The 26,662-nt window shown below is 41.7% G+C and overlaps 1 protein-coding gene across 19 annotated transcripts in view; it reads left to right on the top strand.

The window, feature by feature from the left end:
- Positions 1-26,662, top strand: part of FAM13A (family with sequence similarity 13 member A) — a 127,946-nt gene that overhangs the window by 84,426 nt on the left and 16,858 nt on the right. For 14 of the 19 annotated variants that reach the window (XM_030450289.1, XM_030450290.1, XM_030450286.1 and 11 more), the window contains 8 exons: positions 3,581-3,625; positions 5,216-5,395; positions 7,994-8,180; positions 11,047-11,123; positions 11,771-11,813; positions 16,908-17,055; positions 24,989-25,202; positions 25,581-25,719. In XM_030450289.1, the coding sequence (XP_030306149.1) occupies positions 3,581-3,625; positions 5,216-5,395; positions 7,994-8,180; positions 11,047-11,123; positions 11,771-11,813; positions 16,908-17,055; positions 24,989-25,202; positions 25,581-25,719 (1,033 nt within the window). The remainder of the gene's footprint in view (positions 1-3,580; positions 3,626-5,215; positions 5,396-7,993; positions 8,181-11,046; positions 11,124-11,770; positions 11,814-16,907; positions 17,056-24,988; positions 25,203-25,580; positions 25,720-26,662) is intronic. The other 5 variants (XM_030450287.1, XM_030450298.1, XM_030450292.1 and 2 more) reach the window with 4 other exon arrangements.

Below are 26,662 nucleotides of genomic sequence, written 5' to 3'. Positions count from 1 at the left end.
AAGCCAGTTCAAAAGTTTATAGTGCTTGAAACAGCTGAGTGCCTTGATGCAGGTTTTGTGGATGGATCTCTAAAGGTAAAAAAGTCCCTGGCACTGGGAAACTCTCCTGCTGTTCCCTGTCACCTGAGGGGAGCCTTTCATTTCTATCAAAAGTCGCTATTTCTCAGTGTGCTTTGCAGCAGCTGCATAATTTAATAAAGATAATTGACCACATATCAGTGAAACAGAGCAGACATGAGGAGAAAATAATTAACCAGAGCAGCCCATGGGTTGCTGTTGGCTGGATGGTTCAGTGAGCAGCGCAGCCCTCCCCAGGCAGCTGCTTCCACAGGCGGCCCTGCCAAGAGCGCGCGGCTCACCTCGCCTGCTCCGTGAAGCATGAATCCACCAGCAGAACTTCTTTTGCCACCCAAGAAGTTTGGAAAACCCCAGGGGGTGCCTACACCCTGCCTGGGCTGCGAAATCCTCAGAGGGCTGTGCCTTTCCCCAAGTTTCATAACACACTCAAACACCTCCTGCTCAGTCGCTGGGCAGGCTCGCATCCTAAAGCCACTGTGTGACTCTTTCTCCTCTGGTGTTTTTTTCAGGGTGTGAACTTCCTTGATGTAAATCAAGCCATTTAGCAATGCCTTTAAATTAAGCTTCAAAACAAAATAGCAAGGTAGGCTACCAGTTGTGGAATTAAAAGAAATTCAGTGTATCTGGAAAAACTTATTTAAAATCTCCATCTTATTGAGAGGGGGCTAATAAAGGAGCATATCACAGGGCTAAGAATAAAGTTACATTCAGTGTACAAAAAAGCAGTATTTAGAAGGGAAATATAATAAAATTGAAGTATCAGAGCTTTATTTTGTAGTAGTCTGCTCAGGCATGTGGCTGTATACATACCTCTTTGTTATTTATTAGTATTATTTGTATTAGTATTAGTTTATTATTTGTATAGTAAATAACCAACAATAATAAAGATAATCTAAAGGTACACCTACATCCTAAGGAGACTTGATCTGTATATAAATGGCTCTCTGACAAAATATATGTTGTCCAAGCTGGGCTTTTCTAGGGACCACAAAGTAATTATTTTGCAGATGTGACCCCACGTTGTGCTAGGAGAGGTTTACACTGGGTATTAGGAACAAAATTTTTGCTGAAAGAGTGGTCAGGCATTGGAACTGCCTGCCCAGGACAGCAGTGGAGTCACCATCCCTGGAGGCATTCAAAAAGCATGTGGACATGGCACTTCAGGACATGGTTTAGTTGGCATGGTGGTGTTGGACTGTCAGTTGGACGTGGTGACCTTCAGGGTCTTATATGGTTATATAATGCATGTCATGATGAGTTACCAAGCTTTGTTTTGCCACTTTTTATGTAAAGAAGCTGATGTCATTTCAGTAATGGTGTGAGTGGTTTGCAGATAGTGACCGTCAGCCTTGAACACTGCAGAGTTACCAGTGTGAGGGTTTACTCACACACAGCATCTACACTTTTGTTAAGTTTAGGTGAAAGAGGAGTTGGCATTTTTGCACATTATTACTCTTGTTGGAAATAGATGGAAGAGCTGTTTTCTGAGATCTGCTATCTTGTCTGTTGGGTAGGTACACCTACATCCTAAGGATATTTTTTTAAAAAAACCAGGATCCAAACAATCTTCTCTCCCCCTCCAGTACTACTTTCCTGACATGAAAATGAGGATGGTGTTCTATGAAAGACAACCCCATTCAGTATGGATTGCATATAAATATTATAGAAAATGACTATAATATTAACTTACTCCAACACATGTAGGAGCAGTAGCCAGTGCATTGGTTGTGTCTTACAATGAAGCTTAGCCAACCACACTAACATCTTACTTGGTAATCCATTTCCCATAGGAGGCCAGCCCTTAAAAAACAGGTTTGGGCTGGGAAGAGGTCAAAGAATTTATGTTAGTAAACTGAAAAGCAAGTGATGTTCTTGAAATGTGCATTTCAAATTGCAAAGCCATCCAGTAGTTAATAGCCAAGATGTTGTGTGTGGGAGGAAAGGGATGTTGCAAGTTATTTTTTCCTATACCCAGATTGCAAATCCGTAATAAGCACAGTTATACTTGTTTGCATGTCTTCTGTTCATGAAATCATCTGAATGACACAGCTGCTCAGGTGCTGTGTGAGGGATATGGGATATACTGGCAAATTCCTGGCTGCTTTCACTCTGTGCCACCACTCTGGGGTCCTGTTCCTGCTTTGGAGATGAGCACTTGGTGAAGTTGGGACTGGAAGGGATGCATGTGTGGTTGGGGCACCCTGGGTTACCCACACCAAGGTGAATGCACTAGCACAGCTGCATAATGCAACTCAGATTTGCAGCTTTTGGTGTTTGTCGAGTTTTTCCTTCACTCTAGGAGACTTCTGTTGGTTTGGTTAAACTGGCTATAGTGGCCCCTTGTTTACCCTCTCACCCTGTGGCACTGAAACCCAGCAATGATGCAGAGTGGGTATCACCTGAGAGTGCTGCAGCTTCTTAGCTAGCAGTAGATCTGTACAGTGAAGTGCAAAAAACTCCAGGGGAGCTGAGAGGAAACCTTTGGTTAGTTAGGTTAAGTCAGCCATCCATGGTTCTTCTGCATTGAAGTGGTTTGTGAGAAAGTGGTAAAGCCTGAAGGCAATGCATGGCTGTTTTGGCAGAAAGCAAGCCTTGCATACAGCCTGTCTTGTACCCTGCCCACACAACTGGGATGTATCATTTTATTGGGATATATCAGCCAGTCATATGGCTAATCCCTCTGCTGATACAGGGATAAATCTGAACAAAACCTGTAGCCCTATAACTTATTTGACTTAATGAAGATCACAGGAGGGATAAAAAGGCAAAGAGTGTCACCTTATCTGAGTCAGTGTAAGGGAAGAGGGAGTAGGATGGGACTCAGCTCAGCCAGGATGATCCTGGCCCTGTGCAGAGGGAGGGAAGCAGTAGCAGCAGTGTGAGGTGGCATGTCAGCTTGTTTAGAAAAGCTTTAAACAGCAAGCAATGACACCTACAGTCACGTCAGCTCTTCCTGAGCCTGAAAACAGACTGAAGGAAGAGGGGAAAGAAGAGGGTGTACATTTTCTTTTTTAAAATGTAGAGCAAGGAAAATGAACATCAGAGAACAGCAGGAGAAGGAGCTGGGTGAAGCCTGTGTTTTACCTTTGTCCACCATTAATATTTAAATATTGAGTCCCCTTTCACAGTGTATAGATTTTCTAGTTGGCCTCAAAAGGTAAGGACTTTTCTGATGAGGCTGAAACAACCTGCAGTGGCAGAAAGCTCAGAAGAAATGAAAAAAACCCTGCAAGGTGCTGAAGTTGAAATGCTTTCTGTTAGACTTTGGCCTACTGCAGGGGAATGACAGGGAAATTGATTCTTGAGGATATTGGCATTGTAAAAATGCATCTTGTCACTGCAGGAGTGAAAATTCCTTAAAGGGAGAATTTGTGGTATGCACATTCAGTTGATGTTGAGATAGATCAGACTTTTAAACGTCAATGCTGCAAAGAACAAAGATTTTTAAGACCCTAGTGTGATAATTAGACCTAATTTTCTTCTCTTTTTTTCTTTTACACAGTGCCCACGTATCACAAGTCAGTAGTAATATTCCTGCTACAGGAGAGTAAGTGTCTCTTTTACAATTTTGTAGCTACCTTTTTTTTTTTAATATATATTGGAGCTTTTTAAAGTATTGCAGGTTATTATTCTTTGATTTCTTTTTTTTTTTAAGGGTTGTTCTTATACAATCAAATAAAGATTGGTGTTGCCCAAACCAAAGCATCTGTAATAAATCACTTCCTTCTGAGGAATTCTCAGGCCCTTGGTTCTTTCCTTGCCCTGTGCCTGCAATATTTTGGTTAGACAGACTTGCATATTTAAGTAGACTTGCATATTTTAAAGAAGCCACTCACACTATGTCATCCTCTTGCTCTTGTTTGCACCCTGTTGCATCCCAGCAGAGGACAGAGCTTGACCCCACTGCCATAACTGGGAGCAGCAGAGCTAACAGGTTGGCCCTCTTGCTGGGGATGGAAATTCCCAGTGGCTGATAGGTTTGCAGAACTTATTCTTGTCAACATATGAAACACAGGACACACTTGACAAGTTAAACCATGTGGGGTTTTGCAGTTGCTAAAATCTTTTGAATTTTTGGGGACTGCAGTCTCAGCAGACTTTCAACTATAACAGCTTAGCAACAGCCTCTGAAGAAGTCAGCCCAGGTACATGTTCGTAGCTACTTAGCTGAAAATCAAGCAGCAAATCCCTCAAACCACTCTTTTAATTATGGAGAAAGTATTAGAAGCTTTATACAGACTTTGGAGAGGTATGTTTGAAAAACTCATTCTTCATCAGGCTATTTGAAGCATTGCAAGAAACAGGGATGAGGATGTACAAATAATGTGTTTCTAAGTCATCTTTTAAATGTAAAAGAAAATGAAATAGATTTTGCACATTAAATCTTCCTCTGATTAAGGAAGAAAGGAAGGAACTTTACAAGAAAATATCAGCACCAAAATGAAGGAGATTTGGTTGTATTGTCTCACATCTGTAGCTGATGGAACTGCAGAGGCTCCCTCACTGTGTGCCAGTAAGCATGATGGGGATCTCACCCCAGAGCAAGTCACGGGCAGCTGTGGGTGCATTCGTGGCACAAGAAAAGTGTCAACTCCAGAACCAAATCCATGCTTGGTCGCTGAGCACAGGAGAAGTTTGTAGTGAGATATGGCTTGCATTTTCTCATGCCCACGTGAGACAGCAGTGAATCACTTTGTTGCAGGTGATCCATTGCCTTAGTGAGCTTCAATTGCAGAAGAGTGTCACTGCTTGGATAACTGTGCCTGGTGTCAGCATGGCTGGGTATCAAACACAATTTTTCAGGGCAGGGACTGTTAAAGCAGAGGGTGAAGTTTAGGCAGCAATGTCCGTAGTTGCAAGAAGTAAAACTAGCTGTTTTACTGGAGGTTCAAGCATCCTTAGAACTAAAAAAGAGCAAGATGACTTGAGAAGGCTCAGCTTTTCTGAGACCTGAACATCGGCGTACCTGAAGATTTCGGCTCAGTTCTTTGCAGATGTCACAGCGCTGGGACAGTTTATGCTGCCTTGCCATCATAATAAGAGATAACCCTTGGACACCCTTGGTTTACTTGTTGTTCAAGAGAGGGAGCTCCACCAAGTCTTTGAGCTCAATTGACCTTATTTTTCGGCTTGACAGGTATTTAGAGAAGACAATCCGCTCCGCCGTGGAGCAGCATCTCTTTGATGTTCATGGCTCAGGCGGCCAGAGTTCAGAGGACTCTGAATCGGGAACATCTTCAGCCTCTTCTAATATGTCTGCCAGGCAGAGGAGGCGACACCACAAAGAGCAGGAGGAAGCCCGGAGAAACAGAGACATGTACGAGCCTGATTTCTTTTTTTTTTTTTTTTCTTTTTTTTTTTTTAAATTATATTTGATTAAGTGTACCTTAGTCATGTCCCCTTATCGGAGCAATGCTTAGTTCTGTTATGAAATGCACTGAGTTGAAAGTGCAGAGCAGACTGCAGTGCCTATGCAGAACTTCATTGCATGAGTTAGAGTGGGGAAATGTGGAGCTTATTAGAAGTAATTTTTTACACAGCATAACAGAGTACTGAATTGAAATGTTCAGAATTTTTTAAGTACAGAATTTGTTGCTTTCGTGGAAACTTCCAAGCAGTTGGCCCTATTGCCAGGAACTTTCTTTAGGTAAAAACATTGGGTTTAGTTGCTTTTCTGAACTTAGAATGCCTTAAAAAATTAGATAAGTTTCCCTTTTTTATGTTTGGATTTATTGAGGAGACCCAGGAGTTTGTCTGAAAATAGAAAAATCTTCCTTTTAAGTAATTAGAATTCAAGAATTTTACCCGCCTTTTTACACAGAGCTTCAACATAATTTAGTAGTGAATTTCATTAAATACCTTTCAAAGATTAAAAATAATACCTATTTTTCCTTTCATACTCCCCTACATGTTGCATATATTGTGTAGGAAAAATGCTACCACCATGGCCTTTACACTCGCCCAAGGCTTAACTATCTTTGAGGAACTGTAACTACAGACTTTTCAAGGCCATGATGTAGTCAGTGCTTAGGCATACATCTAGCTTTACTAGTTACTGTAAAGAATGCATGTACCTGGCTGTGGTATTGGATTTGCTAGGCTTTCAAGCTAGATTCCAAAATAAACATCTAGTCTCTTGGGGCTTTCTTGTGGGTGCTGAGTTCCCTGAGTCCTACTTGATCTGCACCTTCATAGACGAAGCCACCTGTATAGAGGTGCATGACCATCGACGCTGATCTCGTGCTAATATTGCAGCCATGCTATTTCCCAAAATGTGTCAATGCTACTGCCATGAAAAAACACCCAGTTGCAAAATAGAAAGCCATTTCCATAGTGACTGAAAAATAGGCTGTGAAGATGGACTGGGAAATTAGTGCTTGCAAGTCACCAAAGCATTTGGCAGCAACTCTGAAGTAGTTTTTCTTGTTCAGTAGCCCTGCTGACAGGCTCCTCAGGTAAGTAGGTCAGAGACTGGCTAGTGTACGTGTTTGGAAGCATATAGTACTGCAGGGCTTTTTTTTTTTTAACATTGTGTTACAAGGCTGTCTTTAGAGAGCATTGACACAGTTGTTCAAGTTTGCTTTGTAAAGATGTAGCCAAGGATTCAAAGTACATTGGAAAGTTCGAAAGCTTGCTAGGGTTCAAATTCTGTTCTCTGGTTCCTTTAGGTCAGATTTCTGGAAGTCCTTTGGGTGAATTATCAAAACTGGCTATTCCTTTAAGAAGAACTTTCTATTGTTGTTTTTATTGACAATTAGTCAATTGCCTTGCCTTGTGCTGGAACACAAGAAGATTTGTAATGTCACAAGATGAGATTTACATGGGAAGAGTGTTTTATTGCAAGAACACACACATGAACTACCAAGTTTTGCAGACTATATGAACTACCTACCATGTATATGTAATTGGTTTGCTTAGTGGTTTGTAGAAGCCACCACAAAGGCAAATATGTTATCTTAGAAGTTCAATCATAGATCTGTAATATGTCTTTGTATTTCTTCCACCAACAAAACCTAGAGATTTGAGATTTACACAGTCACTGAAAATTTCTGGTTTTGTTTTTGATCTGAAAATTTTATCCTGCTACTACAGATAACTGATCCAGATACGACAGATAACTGATTTCTCGTCACATCAGTGCAAATCTAGATAAATTCTCTTGCTGTCTGTGAAAGCAGGTCTTGGAATTACACAGCACTGTATAAGGCAGCTGCACATCCAGCAGTTATCCAATGTTCCACAGTGTTCCAATGGTGAAGTGTAAGCCTCCTGCCTTGGCTCTGGCTGATGGCTTAAAGCTAGCTGTCCCATTCACTCCCCAACATAGCAGGACAGCTTTCTCTCCTGGCAATTGTGTTGCCATTGCAGAGATACATTCCCTTTTCTGTCTGTGTGATTCCCAAATAGGAAGTCAAGCATTTGGCTAAAGCACCGCAGTCCTGAACTTACATTTGAGAAGATGAGTAAGAGGGCTGATTATGCAGTGTCATGCACCAAAGGAGATCCTTGGACGGTGGCTGTGAATCACTTTTCCAAATTAAAAGCACGTGTCTCAAAGGAAAATATGCTACGTGTTCTCTACAAAAATACCACAGACAGCCAGGAGCTGGTCCAGCTTCCGTGTGAAGTCAATGGGGTTCTCTGCATTGGCTTTAGTGGGAAGTGAATCAAGTCCCAAAGATTGATCTCCACAGCATTCTCACCTGAGGTGTATACACCTGGCTTTCACTCCTCAGTAGCTGCACAGTGTGTGGTGTTTGTTGCAGTAGGAAGAACCAGAGAGACTGGTTTTGTAGGGTGTAGAAGATGTTGCCAGAACTGCACCAGTCAGCATGATGCATTTCTCTATTGCTACTATAAATGTAGTGGGAGAGTGTTTTAAACAACATCTGGTAATGTCCCTTTTCCTTTTTAGGGAAGTCGTCAACAAAGAAAACATTCCCTCTGGATTCAGCAATCTTGAAGACTGTATTCTAGCTGCTCAAGAAGTAGAAAAGTTACAAGACAACAGCTCTGGATATCTTAGTGAAAGGAATAAACCAAAGCGGCAGAAATCCAGCACCAAGCTTTCAGAGCTTAATGACAACCAGGACAGTGCTGTGGTAAGCCAGCATGCTGTGCTATTTGATGCCTAGTACTAGAGTGGGAAAAGGCTTTTTTATTTTGGTGCACATCTGATGCCTTTGGGTAGCCATATTTGACCACAGTACAAGGACAAATGGCTATTTTGGACTATGGGGAAGACCAGACCCTTATGTAACCTTTGTGATTGGGCAATTGAGAAGCCATATTTCTGATATTATTCTCTTATTCCATCCGCAGTAGTTTTCTCTTTCTACAACTCCCTGCTTTTTTCTCTGAATTCAGTGAAGCATTTTGGAGAGAGAAAAAGGAAATAAGGCTTTTTCTCAGTCTTTCAAAAGTATTGCAAAGAGCTTGGAACCTCAGATGTAGGTTTACATGTTTAGATCAAGTTTATTTTTATATTCCTGCTAAGTTCTGAAGCTGTAGATCACATGTGACTTCTTCATCATGAGATGACAAAAGTGTTTTATGCTTTTTCCCTGAAGTCTGTGTGTTACTGTGATGTTTGCAGTTTGCAAAATACTTCCAAGTGTGTTGGTCCAGAAAATGATCCTTTTAGCTCCCTTTCACTGGGGTGGTAAATAACACCAACTTAACATCCTAAAATTCTGGAATAGCATTGAATTTGACCAGCGTGCTCATGTGACCTGCACAATAAAAGACAATTTGCCAATTTCTCCATGCTGTAGAATAAAGCCAATGCAGCCTCCTATCCTCTCAACAAGACCAGACATTCATAATAGTGTCAACAGTTGAGAAACTCCACTGTGCTTCAACACAGGGCCTGCTTAGGCTGGCAGAAGTGCTGTGCATCCTGGTGCCTGGCAAAGTTCCTGGTAACAGTAAAAGCTGTGTGTAAAGACTGCCCTTTCCCAGCTATAGGGCATTTCCCTCAGTAGTACTTCATTAAGTCTTGGAGCCTGCTGCATCTTCTTAATGTAACATTGTTTTGGGACTTGTTTAGGTCACAACATTACAATGACCTGATGCTCTTACACGGTGCAGATTCTAGAGTGAGACACATTTGGCTTCTCTCTGTGATAAAAAGGAGGCAAGATGCCAAAAATTGTAGGCTGTGCTAAGATTTAGTGCTCAGTATCAGGAAGCTACTCATGTGATACTTCACCAAAAAGCACAGTGAGATAGACATGCTCCCACTTCACAGCTTTGCTTGTAGCAATGGACTGTAAGATAGGCAAATGTCAAGTGATTACACTCTTTTCTGCACCTCTTCTCTGTACCTGTGGACTGTAAAGCAGTTTAAATCTAAGTAAGAGTTTGATTCTGGTTTTGGGAAAGAAAAGACTTGCAGAAGTGTTTGCTTTTGCTGTGGACCTGAAAAATGTCCAAAAAATGTGCCCAGAAGAAACGTCTTCAAACTTACCTGCCCATCATTTTAATATCTCTTGAAGGGCAAAGGCTGAAGGGGACATAAAATGGATTAACCTTGTACAAAAAGCACTTTGACCATGATGACCATCAGTGTCAGATTCTTGCTTCCTTTGCTACAGGAGGTGTCACAGTAGGTTTGTCAGATGGGAATACTGTTATGAAACAGTTTGCAGAGAGCATAGTTGCTCTGTTTTTGAAGAGCAAAGGCTGCTTTATAAATTTTTATGAGTGCTCTTCATGCTTGCATGTTAGAGATTGCCATCAGGATGTGTGGTGGTTTAGCTTCTTTTTGGCTAAATCTTTATGCTTCAAATAATAACCCAAATTAGACTCCCTGCTTGGAGTATCAAAGGACATAACCTGCACCTTAGTATTTACTCACTGGCCTTTGTCATGTAAACAAGTTTGTGATGTTGTATCTTATTAGCCACCATTTTCTGAGCCTTCCTGCTTTTCAAAGCCTGAAAGCTTATGTAGGACAGTGTGTGGAAGCTTTTCTCTCAGCTGTCTAATTGCATCTGACTCAGAAGCGTAAGTCAGGGGTGGAAAACCTGTCAGTTGCTCTCACTCTCTTGAGCAAACCAACCACAAAGCATTAAAAGCTTGTAACTGCAGCTCAGAGATGTGGAAGGCATCCAGCCTTCTTGAAGAATCCCATTAAGCAGGGCTGGAATGACTGTGCTGTGTCACCTTATGGGGCTGGATTTGCAGCAGGTGAGAGAGGGCTGTGGCTGCCCCAGGAAACCTGTGCACACAGTTCCCAGGGCTGGGGCAGGAGTTACACTCCACTCTGCTGACTGACTTCACCCTATTTAAGAGAGACTTGCCCAAAAAGCAAGGTAGAGTACCACCTGGACATGTGCCCAAAGTGACAATAGAGCATGTCTTCACAGTGCTTTCTTAAGCCCTTAGAGGACAACAGTGTTGATTTCCCTAATGGCAGTCACAACAAATTTCAGATCAAGTTGTCACAAGCAGTTGCATTTCTTGCCCTGCATTCCTATTAGCACAACTTAACATCACCTCTGTGCATGTGGCAGTCTCTTGGCATTCTTTTGCCCACTTCAGAAACTAGGAAAGGGTTTGACTGAGAGGGAGAGTATTTTCAAAGATGAGCGTAAGGAGCCCTGCTGTGGATTTTGACACCTGCTCTTACAGGACTTGTAAACACCACAGAATCACTCTCAAGCTCAGCCTGTCTATCAAGTCTGTAAAATAGGAAATGGTGAAGTACCACAAAGCATTATTGTTAGGCATTTTGAGACTGATGAAAGAGACAAAAGCAGTGAGCTGGTGGGTTTTTTGCAGGTTACGGGCAATGAAGTCTGAGGGGGGGAGGTTTATTATAAATGTGCAGTGGGCAGTAGTCTGATTGTTGTCTTATTTCCAGAAGTCCTGTTGGGTATTTCTATATTTGATCTATTTAATGGCCTGCAGCTTGATTCTGTTTCTCTTATGTATCTTACTGCTTTAACATTTACTGTATTACAGAGTATGGAAAGCTTTAGCTCAACCAGGCCTGTAGACAGAACAGGACCTGATGACATGGAAATATTATCTGAAGAAAGGTGATTTTTTTTTTTTCCCTCCCTCTCAATATATGTATGTTTTATTTTCCCTCTGGTTGTAGCACTGCCTAAGAGATGTTCCACCACAGACTCCAAGGTTGAAATTTAGTAATGCTGCAGAACAGCATTACCCACTGTGTCAGCTTCAAAGCAGAACTGTATGGAGGCACTGCATATTTTGTGTGGGCTCTGCCCAGCAGCATATGCCCTCAAGACCTTCTCCCAGCCTGTTAGGAAAGGCAGAGGATGCTGATGGTGCAGACTTAAAAAGAAGTCAGATGCCAAGCACCTGAACCAGCATGGTCCACACAGGGTACTGCAGGGCTCGTCTTACTGGGCCTCTGGGTTGGGAATCCAGCCCTTTTCTTTGTGTATTGGGAGAGTTGTATTGGTATGGATTAAGGGCAGTGAAATCAAATTACATTATATTTTAACAAATAGCTCCTGAGAGGAAGCAACAATACAGAGTTGAGCAGTCTAAAGTGTTGCAGCCCAGAGTGTCCCTTCATTTACTGAATGAATCAGTAAGTGTGCAGCATTAGCAAGAATCTAAAAACATGTGTGTGCAGAAGTCCTGCTTGTTTTTTGTTACAAGACAAGTTTGGTTTTGTATTTTTAATATGTTGGTTTGTTTTTGTTTTTTGTAGCAAAGAAAGTGAAAACGATGAGGTTTTTTTCAGGCATTCTCAGGTTGGTATTTTTGGGGTTTCCTGTTTCAGTTTTGTGGTCTCTAAATGTTTTTATTGAGTAGAAACAAGCAGTTAGGGATATAGTTCTGTAAAATTTTATTTCTCCTAGAGAAGCAGAGTTGGCATTTGCTTTTTTCTTTCCCTTCCTTCTGCTTTTTATTTACATAATGTCAGGGACCTCTCAACCACTGAGGAGCCTGAAAGCATCTGCTTCGGTCCTTTCGATTCCCTCCCTGCCAAAAAGGGAAGCATCACTGCAGTCAGCACTTTGGTTTAAGTGACACCAAGTTCCCTTGTTAATGATTGCAAACAGGGTGTGTGACTGGTTATCTCCCAGGGCAGTATGATCAGCTTGGCTTTTGATTTCTCTAAAATAATTTGGTCTTTTATTTATGATTTCCCCATGTCATTTGTTGCCTTTGAACATAGGTATCTGTGATCCATTTGTGTTAGAAGACAATAATCTGCATCTTGCTTAGGGCTGGTGGTTGGGATGGATGTCAGGGGGGGAGAAATTATATTGATGGCAACAGTTTGTTCCTCAGCTTTCCATTTCTGTTTGACACCTACATCCTACACTTGCTTTAAGATGTTTTTCCATCTTAACTGTTCAGCAAAGCAAAGATTGAGGCTTGGTTAGGTGAACACCTTGGCAGTCACTGGTTCTTTTGGATTTGCTTGAAACATGTCTAGACCACCACACATTTAAAATACTAGGGAGAGTTATCTGAGGCAGCTTACCCTCAGTTGTGCACTCTTTTTAGAGGAATGCAGCAAATAATTGTGGGCAATGTCTGGTTTCTTTGTCTGGAGTTAATGGAGGGCTGAAAGCATTTTAAAATTAGCCTTGTCTTGTGTTGTTTGTGTTTTAGTTTGGTTTGTTTTTTTTAATAGAAGACACTAGGCATTTATTGCCTTCAAAAGACTTTGTTTCTGGTAGGTATTATTTTCACCTAGCAGAAAAGGTAAAAGATTATTAATTAACATCTAGGCTCTGACCAGCTGTGTTGTAGCTGCAGAAGTTCATGGGACACTGAAGCATGTAACCTCTGCAAGGGGTGTTCAGTGCTGCCTTTGGCCACTGCTCTGATTGGGATTAGATGGATCTCCTACTTTGCTCCCAGGGGGTCAGTAATCCCCAGTGATCCTGCACTTGCTCGTGAGCTGTTGCATTTTCCAGAACATGGATTTTGCAGCAGGTTGTTCCTCACATACCGGCTTGCATGTGGAGAAGGTGCTGTCACTGCCATGCCACACAGTACTGCTATTCAGCTTTTTAATTATTATGGGGGAGGTATATTTGCATATGATATCATAATCTTAAAATAATTTTCCCCAGATGAGGAGTTTTAAAATTTAGAATTTTAACTGCAGGAGAAGATGTAGTTTTAACTTCAAGACTATTATATAGGAATTACAAGGTCAAGAAAATGTTACATTCCTGCAGGGTAGTTTTACATTCTTTGTCCTTATAAGCCGTTTGCTTAGAGCAGCTTAAAGACATACTTTCATAATAAACAACTCATTCAGGAAGTAACAGGGATTTTCTTCCTCTTTCTTTATTTCTCACCTTGTGTCCAGTCTGAAGATATCAGGAAAGGTATCTGGAATTTAGCATGGCTACTGGGTATGCAGATTCCAGGCTCCATGAGGCAGTAAAAATACCTTGAAGCACATGTCTGGAATGAACACTGAAGTGCTTTTGTAGCCTTCATAATCTGTCCTTAGAAGTAGCTCAGATCCAGGTTGTAGGCTGTGATTTGAAAAACACAGGTTTCTAGTACTGATGGGTGCTGAAGAGTCACATCAACACAGGAACAAGTGTAGAGGAGGATTGGTGTGAGTCAGAAGTGAGGCAGCAGAGTGGCTGCATTCTTGCATCAGCTTGTATTACCAAGAGGTGATTAAAGATGCTTCTTGCTTGGGGTTGTAATGGAAGATTAGGTGTAGGGGAGGGAAGCCTTTTAAATAAAACTTACTTGAATCCACATGTTATCAAACTGAATACACTTTCCTGTTCAGGATTCAAACATCTTGCTGTTGCCATTTATAGCTGCTTGAGCTACTCTTTTTGCTGAATATCCTTTGCAGCAGGGAGAATGAAAGCAGATGACTTATCCCCAAGTTACTTAGATCTGTAGCCACTACTAGCACCTGCAAAGCATGGCTGCAGAAGCAGCTTCTAGAAAGTGGAACTGAAGTGCCTAGTTTGAAGATTTTTTTGTGGTCATTTATGTAATATCTGCAGTGCACTGTAAATGCCAACTGCTGCAGATATCATCAACTTATTGCCCCTTTAGATTGTAAGAAACTGTGGTACATCCATGCCTAACACACAGTAGTTCTCCTTTACTTGATTTTTGTCCTGGAAGTTGACAACTGGTGGCATCAGGAAATCAATTAGGAAAATAAGTTATGAGAATACTGAATTATCTACTACTTAAGGGCTTGGAGCTTTCATGCAAAGGTTAAACATCTGCTCTCTTCAGTCTCCTGGGTTTTACCACCATTGTTCTTCTGGACCCCTCATGATTTATTTATACTATTAGAGGCTACATCAGTAAGCAGGGAGAAGAGAGTACCTGACTGCAGGCACAGCACTGCTGTTTTTAAACAGCTTAAACCACATTTGAACAGCTTTTAAATATTTCCAACAGCTGAAGTAATTTTAAAAAGGAAGTAGACATGGATATGCCCTTTCCAATATATCTGTAATGGAACTGTTTGCCCATCTGCAAAGTGCAGATCTTTTATCTGCATAAGGTATCTTCTAAGAGCCTTAATATGTCAGGAGACTGTACACTCTGCATAGTGTAATTATGATATTTAGGACACTTAACTGTAATTAGGAGCAGTGGTGACAAGGTGGCATTTTTAGGTTGCTCCCTTTTATGTTAACATCATGAAATTGTTCCTCTCTTCACAATTCTGGGTATTATTGAAAATAGCACCTCTTTTGAAACTTACTGCTCTGTTTCTTTCAGCCTTAAAATACTGTGCTGGCAATTTAAATGCAATTTATCAACTGGTACAGTTTGTTCTTTACTACACATAGAAGACTGCCTGTTTCTGGCCTCTGACTGGTTTTTCTGTTTATAATGTACACTGACTATTTTATATCTTGGCAAGAAATCTGTTACTGGACTTTAAAGAAATATTTAAGTTCTCCCAGTCCAGAAGCAGCTTAAAAGATATTGAATGGTGAATTAGCATTTTCCCATGTACAGCTCTCACAGTAAACACGTTTGTAATCAGATTTAGTGTCAAGCTGTACGAGTTATTAGTGCTTGGCAAACTGTCATCTAGTGTTTCCTTTTGTTACAGTGTTTCAGAAAGGCGATTTATTGAAAGGAAAAGGAAATACAAACCTTTTACAAATACCATGCAGGTACTCTTTAAAATTACCAGGGTGTTCATCACCCAGGTTTTTAGAACTGTAGGACAGCACAAGTTGGAAGGGACTTGGAAAGATCACTTGGGTCCACCTTTTCATGGGAAAGGGAGCCTAGATGAGGTTACTTAGGACCCTGTTCAGTTGCAGGGATTGATGGCATTGAATCCAGATGAAAACTTGTATTTGAATTATTTGTCTGCCGGGCAGGTTTTTTTCCCCCTCTCCACATGAAGCTTACTTGTTTTTCTGTTCTCAAAAGGGAAAAAACCCCAAACACATCATTAGCATTAAGCAGATGAAAAAAATGTAAATGTGCCTTAATGGCATGTACTGAGGATATTGCTTTAATACAGTTAGTACAGTTTGGTCATTCTTTTGGATTTGCAAATAAAATATGTTCAAATATACTGGTTATTTTCTTTATGTCAGTTTTCTTCACATATTAGCACATGCAGATTGCTAACTAGATTATCAGAATACCCAGGGGGGGTGAAATCTGTGTGTTGAATACCTGCTAGACTATATTTGAGACAATTATGTACAAACTGTTCTGACAGAGATCAAACAGGTTATGTAGTAATGTCTATTCAGATAGCCCTGTGTTTGTTGGTGGGTTTGTACGTGTCACACTGTGTGTTTACGTACGTGCTCTATATTTCCTTTTCCCTACTGCCCTCTGCAAGGCATTACAGCTAATTTATTTTAGAGTGACAAAACTGCTTGGGTCATCAAGCACTGTCACAGGCACATGCTTTGTGTAGCTGGAGTCTGGGAATGGCAGAGATTTCTGCATAACTGCCTGGGACGTGTAGTATGTGCAGGGGTGAACAGTGGTGAGACAAATAGCAGTTGCTATAGGTAGTGCTAAAGGATGAATCATTTTACTTGACAGCATTCTGCCTTTTTTTTTTTTTTTTTTTTCCCCTAAGTCATTGCATGCTTGTGTGAATTTTTTGGCTTTTTCCCAGAGTCCGCACTGCTTCCAGCTGAGATGCCAAAACCCCACTGCCATTTGGTTTTGCGCAACACCGCTTTAATACCCAGAGCTCCTCCATAAATAGTTCTGCTCTCTCCACGCCCAGCTAGAAAACAACCACAGGAAATCAGGGAATGTGCAGCCAACACAGCTTAGCTGGCACTAATTGATCTGAGCCAGCACAGCCTGCATGAGAGCATTCATGTACGTAGCCTGCACTGCTTGCTGTCTGCGGCTGCTACCTCAGGAGCTCTGATGCCTGCCTGTTACAAGATACCACATTGCTACAGCCTCACAACAGCGTTTTTATTGTTGCCCCAAGGAGCAGCACTCCTGTAGGAAGTGTGTGGAGCTGCCCCCTCTCTCTGCCTTTCTCCTTGCTTTCCTTCCTCCCTTTTCATCCCGATTAATACTGGAGGCGTTTTCATCTGCACGCAGTTGCCAGGGCAGGCAGTCTTGGGAACTTGCAGTGGCTTTCTAAAGGAGGAAAAATTTGCAGAAGGCAGATGGACGGATGTTTTTACCGGTGTGAGTGAGCAATTAGCATGTAGGGGTCACTGAGCAGGGAATTTGGGGATGAAAATACCAGAGGCTGTTTGTTTTGATCTTTTTAGCTTAACAGACCTCCTGCTACTGTGGGGTTTGTTGTTTTTTTTTCCCCTCCTCTGCCTCCTGATACATTTTTTTTCTTTCTCTCTCATTTCTGTGGGTGTATGGGAATACAGCTGACATCAAGTATGAAGATTCAAGAGCATCCAAGTATTCCTGAAAGCAAGTTGCAAAGAAATCAAGATGCTGATGATCAGGAAAACAGCTTTGTGTCGGACGTGCCTCGGCTGGATTTGACAGCACTGTGTGATGACAGCTGGGAAGGTAGGACTGTGTGATGGCTGGTTGTACAAGTGAAACAAGAGAGGGAACTCTGAGTGGGCTGGGTCTATCTATATGTGATCCTGTCCCCTTGCCAAAAACAACAGGAAAGCAATTTTTTCCTGAATATGGAACTGAAAGTTTGGAGAAACTGGAAGTGAAATACTAGATGAGTACCAATTCTAATTGCCTCTCAAAGGGAGAAAATCAATTGTTTTATTCTTGGAGTTACTTTTCTGTGCTGTTTAGTATTATTAAGGCACCGAGTGTTTCAGGATAACTTATTTCTTGGTGACTGATCACTCCAGTATCAAACTAGACTGACCAGCACTTCAAAGAAACTGAGTATTTCACAGTCTGAAAGGAACTACCCTCTTCCTCCCTTTTCTTCCATTTCAGCCACGATTTGAAATAATGATTTGGATCTGAAAAGTACAGCTGGAAAAAGGGCTATGTGTTACTCTTGTCTTTTGATGGCTCTTACAATCAACTTTTTCTGTTTTTTAATGTCTGCTGTGAAAAAAACCTGATCACCAGGTTAAACAACAGTGTTAAATTGCACGGGGTTTAAATTCTTGTAATACTGTTTCTTAGCTCCCATCTCCTCAGTGCATGCTTGGTTGACTCTTTACACCAAATCACTTATAAGAGTGGGAAATCTGGGGGAACTTGTTGCCAGAGACCTCAATTTCAGTTGAAATTGAGATGAACTTAAGTTGTCTGGCACCTCTGGGATCAAACTCTTTTCCAGTTGCTGAGTGTGTCTCTGTGTACAAGCACAAATTCCTGTTACTTTGTGCTTTAGGAGTGAAAGAGGGACTTGACAGTGAAGAAACAGGAAAATGCAAGTGTGGTATTTTAATAATGAAAAAATGGGAAAATATGCAACTAATTTGTTGCTAAAAAAACCCAAACAAACCAAAAAACAACCGAAAAAACAATCTCAGAGAAACACTGATACGTTAAGTTCTCTACTTCTGCCTCCACAGCATACATGACCAGGTATATTTTGCCTTTCCCTCTAGGAAGGAAGTAGTTATTACACCTCAGGCATGAGTGAAGAAAACCCACAGCTGTGGCTGCCTTTGAGTCAGCCAGGCAAATAGTGACTAAGGATGGGAGGGAATTTTTCCACTTGCTTGTTAGGTGTGGATTTCTTGGGTGGTATCACCACACGTGCATTGTGGCTGATCAAAGCACCATGGAAGGGCACCCAGAAGGCCTTGTCCCCTGTATCAATTGGCTGAGATGCTGATTAGCACTGCCCCCCAGGGTATCAAGCCAGGGTGAGCATGTCTCTGTTCTCAGAGGTGATGTGTGGCTTTAGCCATCACATGGACCTTTGGAAATAGTGACTCTTTCTTTTCTTCCTGGAAATCATATGAATGCATATAGGGGAGAACACAGCTCTTTTCTGTCTGCTGGCAGCTTTCCCATCCTATGAAATAAGTTGCACCTTGGTACAAGTCTCTCTTCATAGGCTTTCTGTAGTGTTTGGATTTTAGCTTTCTTGCCCTGCAAACAGGATTATGAGCATGTTGTGACTGTGAGTGAAGAGTGTTTCTCTCTGATTCTTCCTCTGTTCTGTCCACATCTCTTTCACAAGAGGAGGGAGGTGTGCAGTTGCAAAAGAATCAGCTGTCTGGGATGGCAGAGGTGTCATCTAAAACACTTGCTTTCCAGAATCACCATTTTGTTGGTGCAGATGAATGAGCAGCAAAATGGTGTCTTCTGTGTCTAAGCTAGGAAAAGCTGACTTTCCAAAAAAAAAAAAAAAAAAACAAAAAACCCAAACAACTGAGTTTTTCCTAGCTCTGAATGTGAAATCAGGCTAACAGCAGCCAGGAAGGGAAAAATGTTAGTGTGAACTCTGCTTCTGCAGCTGGTGGCAGGGTCTGTCATGGACAGTGGCTTTGCAAGGTGGGGTTGTACCACTCATTCATGGCTCTAGCAGCCAGAGCATCCTCCCTTCCCATGTGCCACTCAAACCTTCCCACATCTCTTCAAGATCTGTGCTGCAGCTCTGGTTGGGTCCCCAGTAAGAAAGGAAAGGACTGTGCCTCAAAACGCAGTAACACCAAGTTATTTATTGCTCTGCTCTAGCATATTTGGTAGGTCCATCTCTCAGAAAATGACTCCTTACTCCAGGACATAGTTGAGATGGGGGCACGGTTGTCTGCATCATACTGCAGGAGATACAGAGCATTCAGTGACCAGGACAACTGCCCAGCCTTTCACAAATGGCTTGTGAGGAAAACTACAGGTTGAGAGGTTGCCTTCAGCTGTATCTGTCACTGCCTCCAGACAAATGTTAGCAAAAGGCCTTGAAGAATGGGCACAAAATTACACCAGACAACCTTGTTTATTGGCTGGCTTTTATTTGTTGCTGAGATAGACTCTCCATGATGTTAAGACCAGACCTGCCTTAAAAACCCTCTTTCAGGGGCACTGTCATGACAGCCAGCAGGGTCCCCTGCATTTTATGCTATGCTAGAATTAATTTTTACTAGATTATTTTTAAGGTTCGCTGCATGGTCAAACTTATAAACAAGACGAGAGATTTGGTGTACTTCTCCAGGCTATGTTTCTTTCACCTGATGCTGGAAGAAGGGAGGATAGAGAAATTTACTTCCCTCTTCCTGCAGTGCACAGACCCTGCCATGTGCAGGCTTTCTGCATCCTCCTCGCCCTCAGGGCACAGGGGTGTATGTGCAGTCACCCTCAGGATATTGATGTAGTACTCAGGGTGTGAGCAAAATCCAAGAGCTGCACACAGCCTAGGTGCATTTCCCGTGCTCTAAGAGGAGTCCTTTACTAGAGTGCATTTGCAGCTGAAAATCCAATAATTCTGTTTTCAGGCTCTGTGTGAACCGAGCTGTCTCTCTCAACTGGGATGCTTGGCTGCTACACTTGCCTGCTAAGCCTGTCAGTCAGTGCCAGCTAAAAGAAGTTGCAAGCTAGTGTTATAAGAGCTACTTTTATAGCAAAGATTTTTAATTGCCATGGATTAAGTAGGAACTGAGTGCCATGAGTGAGGAAGAGAGTGTTCTCTCACAGTTCAACACTATTGTGCAGGTGTCTTACGAAATGTTTCTAATTCAAGCCCAGAACTTGCTATCCTGACCTCAAGGAAAATCTGGAAGTGTGTTGTTGCTCTCCACAGCACCGGGTGGCCCTGTCAGCAGCTTGGAGCTGAACAAGCAGCTCAGCCAAGCGATAGGATGAGTGTGAGTGCTGCCTACATCCCCTGAATTACTGACATTTTAAAAAAAAAAGTTCTGCAGATGAGATATCAAGCAGAGTTTGCAGTAACCAGACAAGACAATCAGCAGACATTTTTCTGCAGACTTTCAATTTTTAAAAAAAAAAAAAAAAAAAAAAAGCAGAAGTTTAAAACAAAATTTGGGTTCTCGAAGTTTGGCAACACAGAGACCCTGAGGGTGAAGCTGATCTATGAGTAGTACTAATTTAATTTATACTTTCCCTGTTTTTTAAAAAAAGAGTATAAAAAAAGATCTAAGTAGTATAGCAACAGGAAAACTATATTGGTACTTCTTATTTTTCATCACAGTGGACTTAGTGGGCACTGTGTGTGTAACACTCTTTAGCATAAGAAATCAGAAGTTGATGACACACTTTTTTATTGCTATGTGTAGAAAAGACTGCTTGCATTGTTTACCAATTTTATTTTATAGCACCAGTATTTAAAAAAATATTTCATTTTTAATTGTGATTTTATATTATAAACAACACAAAGTTGGCTTGCTAGCTGATAGATATGTCACCTCACTGACTGATAAGGCATGGTAATACTTCATTTGGACCATTCTTTTTGATCTACATAGAAAGAATACCTCCTGGTATATTCAGGCAAGGTTGTTTTCAGACAGTTATTTATAAGATGAGTAAAGTAGTTTGTTATTGAGCTAGTGAATGTTTTGGGGCTTTAAACTGCATTATTCACTTCGTTATAGGAGGGCTTTCTGGCATCTTTCAAGTGGGATTTAATATTAGGACCTCAGGTACTGTAATTATTTCAGGCTTTTTAATCCCTCCAGACCCATTTCATTTTACAGTGGCGATGATTTGGCCTCCTTTGTTTGTCAGGTGGGTGGGTGTAAAAGCAATGCCAGCAGCATGTAACACCTCTGTGCCTTCAGAGAGGGGAAGAGGAGATGCTGGTGGCATTTTTCCAGCTGCACCTCAGGTGGGATGTTTATGTGGGCACCCCTCTGTTGGCTCTGCAGCAAATATACAGTGTGATGATAAAAAAAGTCTTTTTTGTCAACAAGTTGGCTTGCAGCTCACCTGTAATGGTAGAAGAAAAGGAAATGGCCCCTGGAAACGTGCCAGGGGAGGTTTTGATTAGGTATTAGGAAAAATGTCTTTAGCAAAAGGTTTGTCAGGCCCTGGAACAGGCTGCCCAGGGGAGTGTTTGAGTCACTATCCCTGGAGGTATTTAAAAGCCATGTGGATGTGGTGCTTAGGAACACGAGGACTGGGCAGTGTTAAGTTAATGGTTAGACTTGATGATCTTAAAGGTCTTTTCCTACCAAACTGATTCATGATTCTAATAATACACCATTTTGATGCAATTAATGTTTCTTCCTTCTCATGTGATACAGATTTATTAATATCTCCAGCCCTCTCTGCAGCAGGTGGGCAGAGAGGTTATATTGCCATAGGGGTATCTCTGCCTACAGAGTTCTGCAGAGCATCACCTGGCAGATGGCTAAAAGCTGTGTTGACAGATTAGCTGGTTGTGGGATTTGGGATTTGGAGAGTGAGTGCAGGGTTTCTGAAGGACTTCAGACTCAGTACTAATTTCACTTCTGCTCCAGCTTAGAAGAGGTGTGCCTAAAAGAAATGTGTTGAGGCTGACCAAGAAGTATAAAATTCTTTTCACCCTTTCTCTGCACTGACTCAGGCAAGGTGGTTAAATATTGCTTTTTATTTTTATTTTTTTATTATTGAAAGATTTTCATAGTTGAAAATGGGGAAAAAATAGGACATGGGAAAAATGGGGAGATGAATTAGAAAGCTGAGATTGTTGGAGTTTTCTCTGAGTAAGAGAGATCTGTTTCAGAAAGAAGATGAATAAGGACAACTGGTCTGCCAACTCAGTGCCAAAGTAAAGGTGAAACATTTTCATTCTTAGCTGAGATTGTATTTTGCAATGAGTGGAAAGGGTGACAATTTCAATCCTGAGAGTAACTAATTCAAACCTGAACCATTACATTAAGTCCAGGAATTTAGCAGCCTTCAGAAAAAGCTCAACACTTCGATAGCTATCTTGGATAAATGAATAACAAAAGATATTATGTATTCTGTTAAACAGGAATGGAATGATTGTGCACTGTCAGAAAAAGCAGCAGGTTACCCTTAGTGGGTTCCTGTATATTTGTGCAATCCAGCAATTCCAGTGCTCCCAGCTGAGGTGCCTGGTACCTTGCCAGCACGAGAGAGAAGACTGGTGGACCACAGCCTTGGTCCACTTTGCAATCTGATGCAGATAAAATCCATAATTCTGCATACCTAAATATGTTCCTTAATTAATTGCCATGTTATTTTGGAGGGGGAGGGTTAGCCATTTTGTGTCAAGATTAGATTGATTTTCTTCTAAATACTTAACCATTTCCAAGGGAAAGAAGTTATCCCATAGAGTCAGGCCATCCAGAAGTGAGGGCTAAATCCAGCTGATTTTCTGTATCACCGTTTCTTCTGTCAAATCTCAAATTTTATTTTTCCTTTTAGGACTCTCTTCCTTCTTTTTAACACTTTCTCCTTTGGAATTTGAATTTCTGGTTTTGGGCTGTATTTTGAAATCCACAAAATAGAAAGTACACATACCTCAGTCTCTGCTAGCTTTCTTAAAGTGGCTTGCTGTCCTCTGGGGTTTGATCAGAGGCTCACTGAGCCATTGCACCTCCCTGAATGTTGTGTGCTATCTGGGGTATAAATCTACCTTGGGACAAAGTCACATGCATCATGCATGATTAATAATGGCTTTGTTAGCTGATGTGGTAGAAGCCTAATTTGGTTACTGCTAAATACGCTGCTGATTTCTGCTGCATTTATTCCATCTATGCCAGTCCCGTGGCAGTGTGGTTTAACAATTTCCGAGAGGAAATTCTGGTTTGGGAGTGGGAGTGTGTTACGGAAGTGTGACATGTCCTTAAAAATCCTAGACCTCAGCTCATTCCTGCTAGGCAAATGTGTGCTTTTTGTGTTATTAGCCTTTATTTTGCTACAAGAGGTCTTGTGAGGACCTCCATGAAATCATGAGATTCATGGAAGTGTGCAACACCAAAAACAGCTTGACTAAAGGGTTTGCCCTTTGTTTCACCTTCCTTCTTATCAGATTCCTTGAGCAAAACATTTCAGGTGTTAGGAACTGCCAAGGATGAACACAAACTAGAAAAAACTCTTGTTCTAGATAATTTCTGGAAGAAGTGCAGGCTGCCTGAGCTTTCCCGTCCATGACAAAGCAGCATACATAGACTTGGGACTTGCACACCTCATTGAAGAGGCTTCTGCAAGCCAGGCTTGTCTGTGCTTCACTTATCATAACGCCAGCAAGAAGCTCATAGGCAAAAACCTCCAGCCATCCCTTTCAGAAGAGCCCATCAGTTTGCACCACCCTCTGAGCAGAGGCATGGCATCCATGTTCATGTGCTAAGGAAGAAGAGGAGGAGAGCATTGTATGATGCTGTGTACAGGGAAAATACCACTGAGTCTGTCAGTACTGAACTGTGGGTGATCTTGGGCTGTCTGAATTGAACATGGGAGGGAATATTAAACAGCACTGATGTTCTGTAAGGGAATCCTCATGCAATCTGTTATGGGCTGTGCAAGCAGTAACCTTATTCAGCCAAAGGAAATACTGCTTTTTATTACAAAATTTGTAAGGTCAAAAGTGCCTTCTCTTCATGGAAGAAGAGCAGACACAGTAGGCACAGGAAGTAATGAGTCCATAGCTCTGCAACTGCTCTGGGAGCTTTCTATAACTTCTTTGTTTTGTTACTTGACTCTAGAACTATTTGTTAGATTTATAAATTCAAGTCCTGCCTCTTAAACTGTCTAATCCTGTGGTGCTAAGTAGGAGCATGCAAATCAGCTTAGTAAACTATCTGAACACAAAACCTTAGACTCTCTATGGCATCTGGAAGGAGTGATCACAAGATTGAGGCAATTGCTTTCTGTGGCCTCACAGTGCTAATCAACAATGCGAAGCTGTGTTTCCCTTTCTCTCCTACTTCACCATCTCCCTGTAGATTATTGCTTTTACTTCCAGTTGGTTAAATCATCCAGGGAATTGAAAATTTCCTCACTTTTCTACTGTGCAGTTAAACTGCAGGACTGCATGTGAAAGAGGAAAAAAAGAGGGAAATTTGACCATCATTGTTAATTTACAGGCTAGGCAGCCTGTGGAACAGGTAGTAATGTGAGACACCTTTTCCTTGCAGACTAGAAGAATCTATGCTTACTTCCAGACTGTGAATTTCTGTTAGGTGTGGCAGGGTCATCCTGGAGTGCTGCAGGTTATGAGAGGACAATTACAGCATTTTTATATCTTGAAACTTGAAAAAAATCCTCCTTTACACTGCCATATGCCAATAATCCTCTTTTGTCCAGCATAACTTTTTCCTCAAAGGTACTGTATTTAGGGAGACCTCTGTATTTAGGGAACAGCTTTCTGTGGGAGATGATTTATGTTTGTGCAGAGTGCTCACTGCAGCCAGGCAGTGCCTCGCAGGGCTTTGCAGTGCTCTGCAGTGCTTTGCGCTGGGCAGATTCAAGCAATGGCCCAGAGAATGCCTGATGACAAGGAGTCACTCTTCAGGACAGGGTCAGGGTTCATCAGAAAAGTTGCCTGGAGTCTGTTGTACACGTAAAACAACCCCGATAAAACCAGACTTTGTTTTGCTGTTCCCAGAGCCCATCCCTGCTCTTTCCTCATGGCAGCGAGACGGCTTAGGCTCAGACGAGGCTCGGCTCTCCCCGCAGGCCGGACGCTTAATTCGACAGCTTCTGGATGAGGACAGTGACCCTATGCTGTCCCCTCGTTTCTATGCCTATGGACAGAGCCAGCAGTACCTGGATGATACAGAAGTGCCTCCTTCCCCTCCCAATTCTCACTCCTTCATGAGGTGGGTCGCCTGTGCTGACCCTCGAGCCCAGCTGTGAAGGGTTTTTGCACAGTTGCATAAAGCAACATCTCTTTGGATCATGTGTGCTGGATAGCTATGATGTCTTGAATTGCTGTTTCTACTGATGCGATACTGATACTTTTAGAAGAATTCTTGGCAGCTATTAATTTCTGGGGGTTTTAATTCATATTTATAAAGTTGCTGTTGCTGAAAGAGGCTGTTACAGCATCTTTTGCTATCTGTCATTACAGAGTAGCAACACAGTTTTCTCACACCTGTGGGATTTGCCTTTACACAAAGTTTAAGTGGCCTTTTTGTGCATTACAACTTGCTGTAGCTATTTGCATAAGCTCTTAGTGCTATTTCTACTCTTGGTAGGAGGCGAAGTTCATCTTTGGGGTCCTATGAAGATGACCGAGAGGACCTTACCCCTGCACAGCTCACACGGAGGATTCAGGGACTGAAGAAAAAGATCAGGAGATTTGAGGACAAATTCGAAGAGGAGAGGAAATACAGGGTGAGTCTGGGTATTTGTATGGAGAGGTATGCATTAGAAACAAAGTGAAGGGATATCGGGAAGTCTGTCAAACATACAGAGTGCTTGAAAGCTTGCATAAGGGGAAAAAAAAAAAAGAAAAAAAAATCACCTTTCCAGGCATTATGGTGCCATCACTGAAGCACAAGGGAGGGTCCAATAAACTTGGTTTGGTTTACTTAAGGATTGATTACTACTTAAGACAGTGTGCCAAAAACACACACTCAGTGTGTAGGAATACCTTTATTAAACTTCTTTTCATTTCTTTATTCAAGTTCAGCTTATGGAAAGCACAATTCCACATCTTGTTTGCATGATGGTAATCCCAGGACACGAGCACATTAGAGAGAGACAGTAGCTGCCTTTACTCCTGAGCAAGGAACTACAGTCAAGCACTGCTGAGCAGTAGCAATGTACTGTGCTCTAATTACTGCTGACACGTCCTTCCAGTGCTCAGGAAGCTTTTTAAGGAACTAAAACTATACCAGTCAGGATTGTACTGAAAGGATCTTGCCTGCTGTAGAAAAGGCTGGAAGAAATGCTCAGAGCTTGTTGTAGCCTAGTATTTGGGTTATTTCTGTGTCTTTGGGTGAACAACAGCCTTGGTGTATATGTGTGCATCCTAACACTGCTCAAACTGTTCATGATGGGCTTCCTCTATTTTGAAAGTGCCCTCTTGTGAGGAAACAATGGGCACAAGGATTCCAGTGTTCACCTTGTCCCTGCAACTTCATGTTTGCCATGAAAAGCTTTGGGTTTAAAAAAAAATTAAAAAAAAAAAAAAGGTCAATCTCATTGTGCCTCTAAGAGACAGTGTTGTTACAGGCAGTAGCAATTAAAACAAGGTCTGTGAAATGAGCTGGTGAGAGAGACAGAGGTGGCAGTAAGAAGGTACTGCCTGTGCTGTATTGAGGGTCCAAATTCT

Source organism: Calypte anna, chromosome 4A (assembly GCF_003957555.1).
Source record: "Calypte anna isolate BGI_N300 chromosome 4A, bCalAnn1_v1.p, whole genome shotgun sequence".
Taxonomy (NCBI): Eukaryota; Metazoa; Chordata; class Aves; order Apodiformes; family Trochilidae; genus Calypte; species Calypte anna.
The sequence above is the reverse complement of the archived record's forward strand: the minus strand, read 5'-3'. Positions and strand labels throughout refer to the sequence as shown.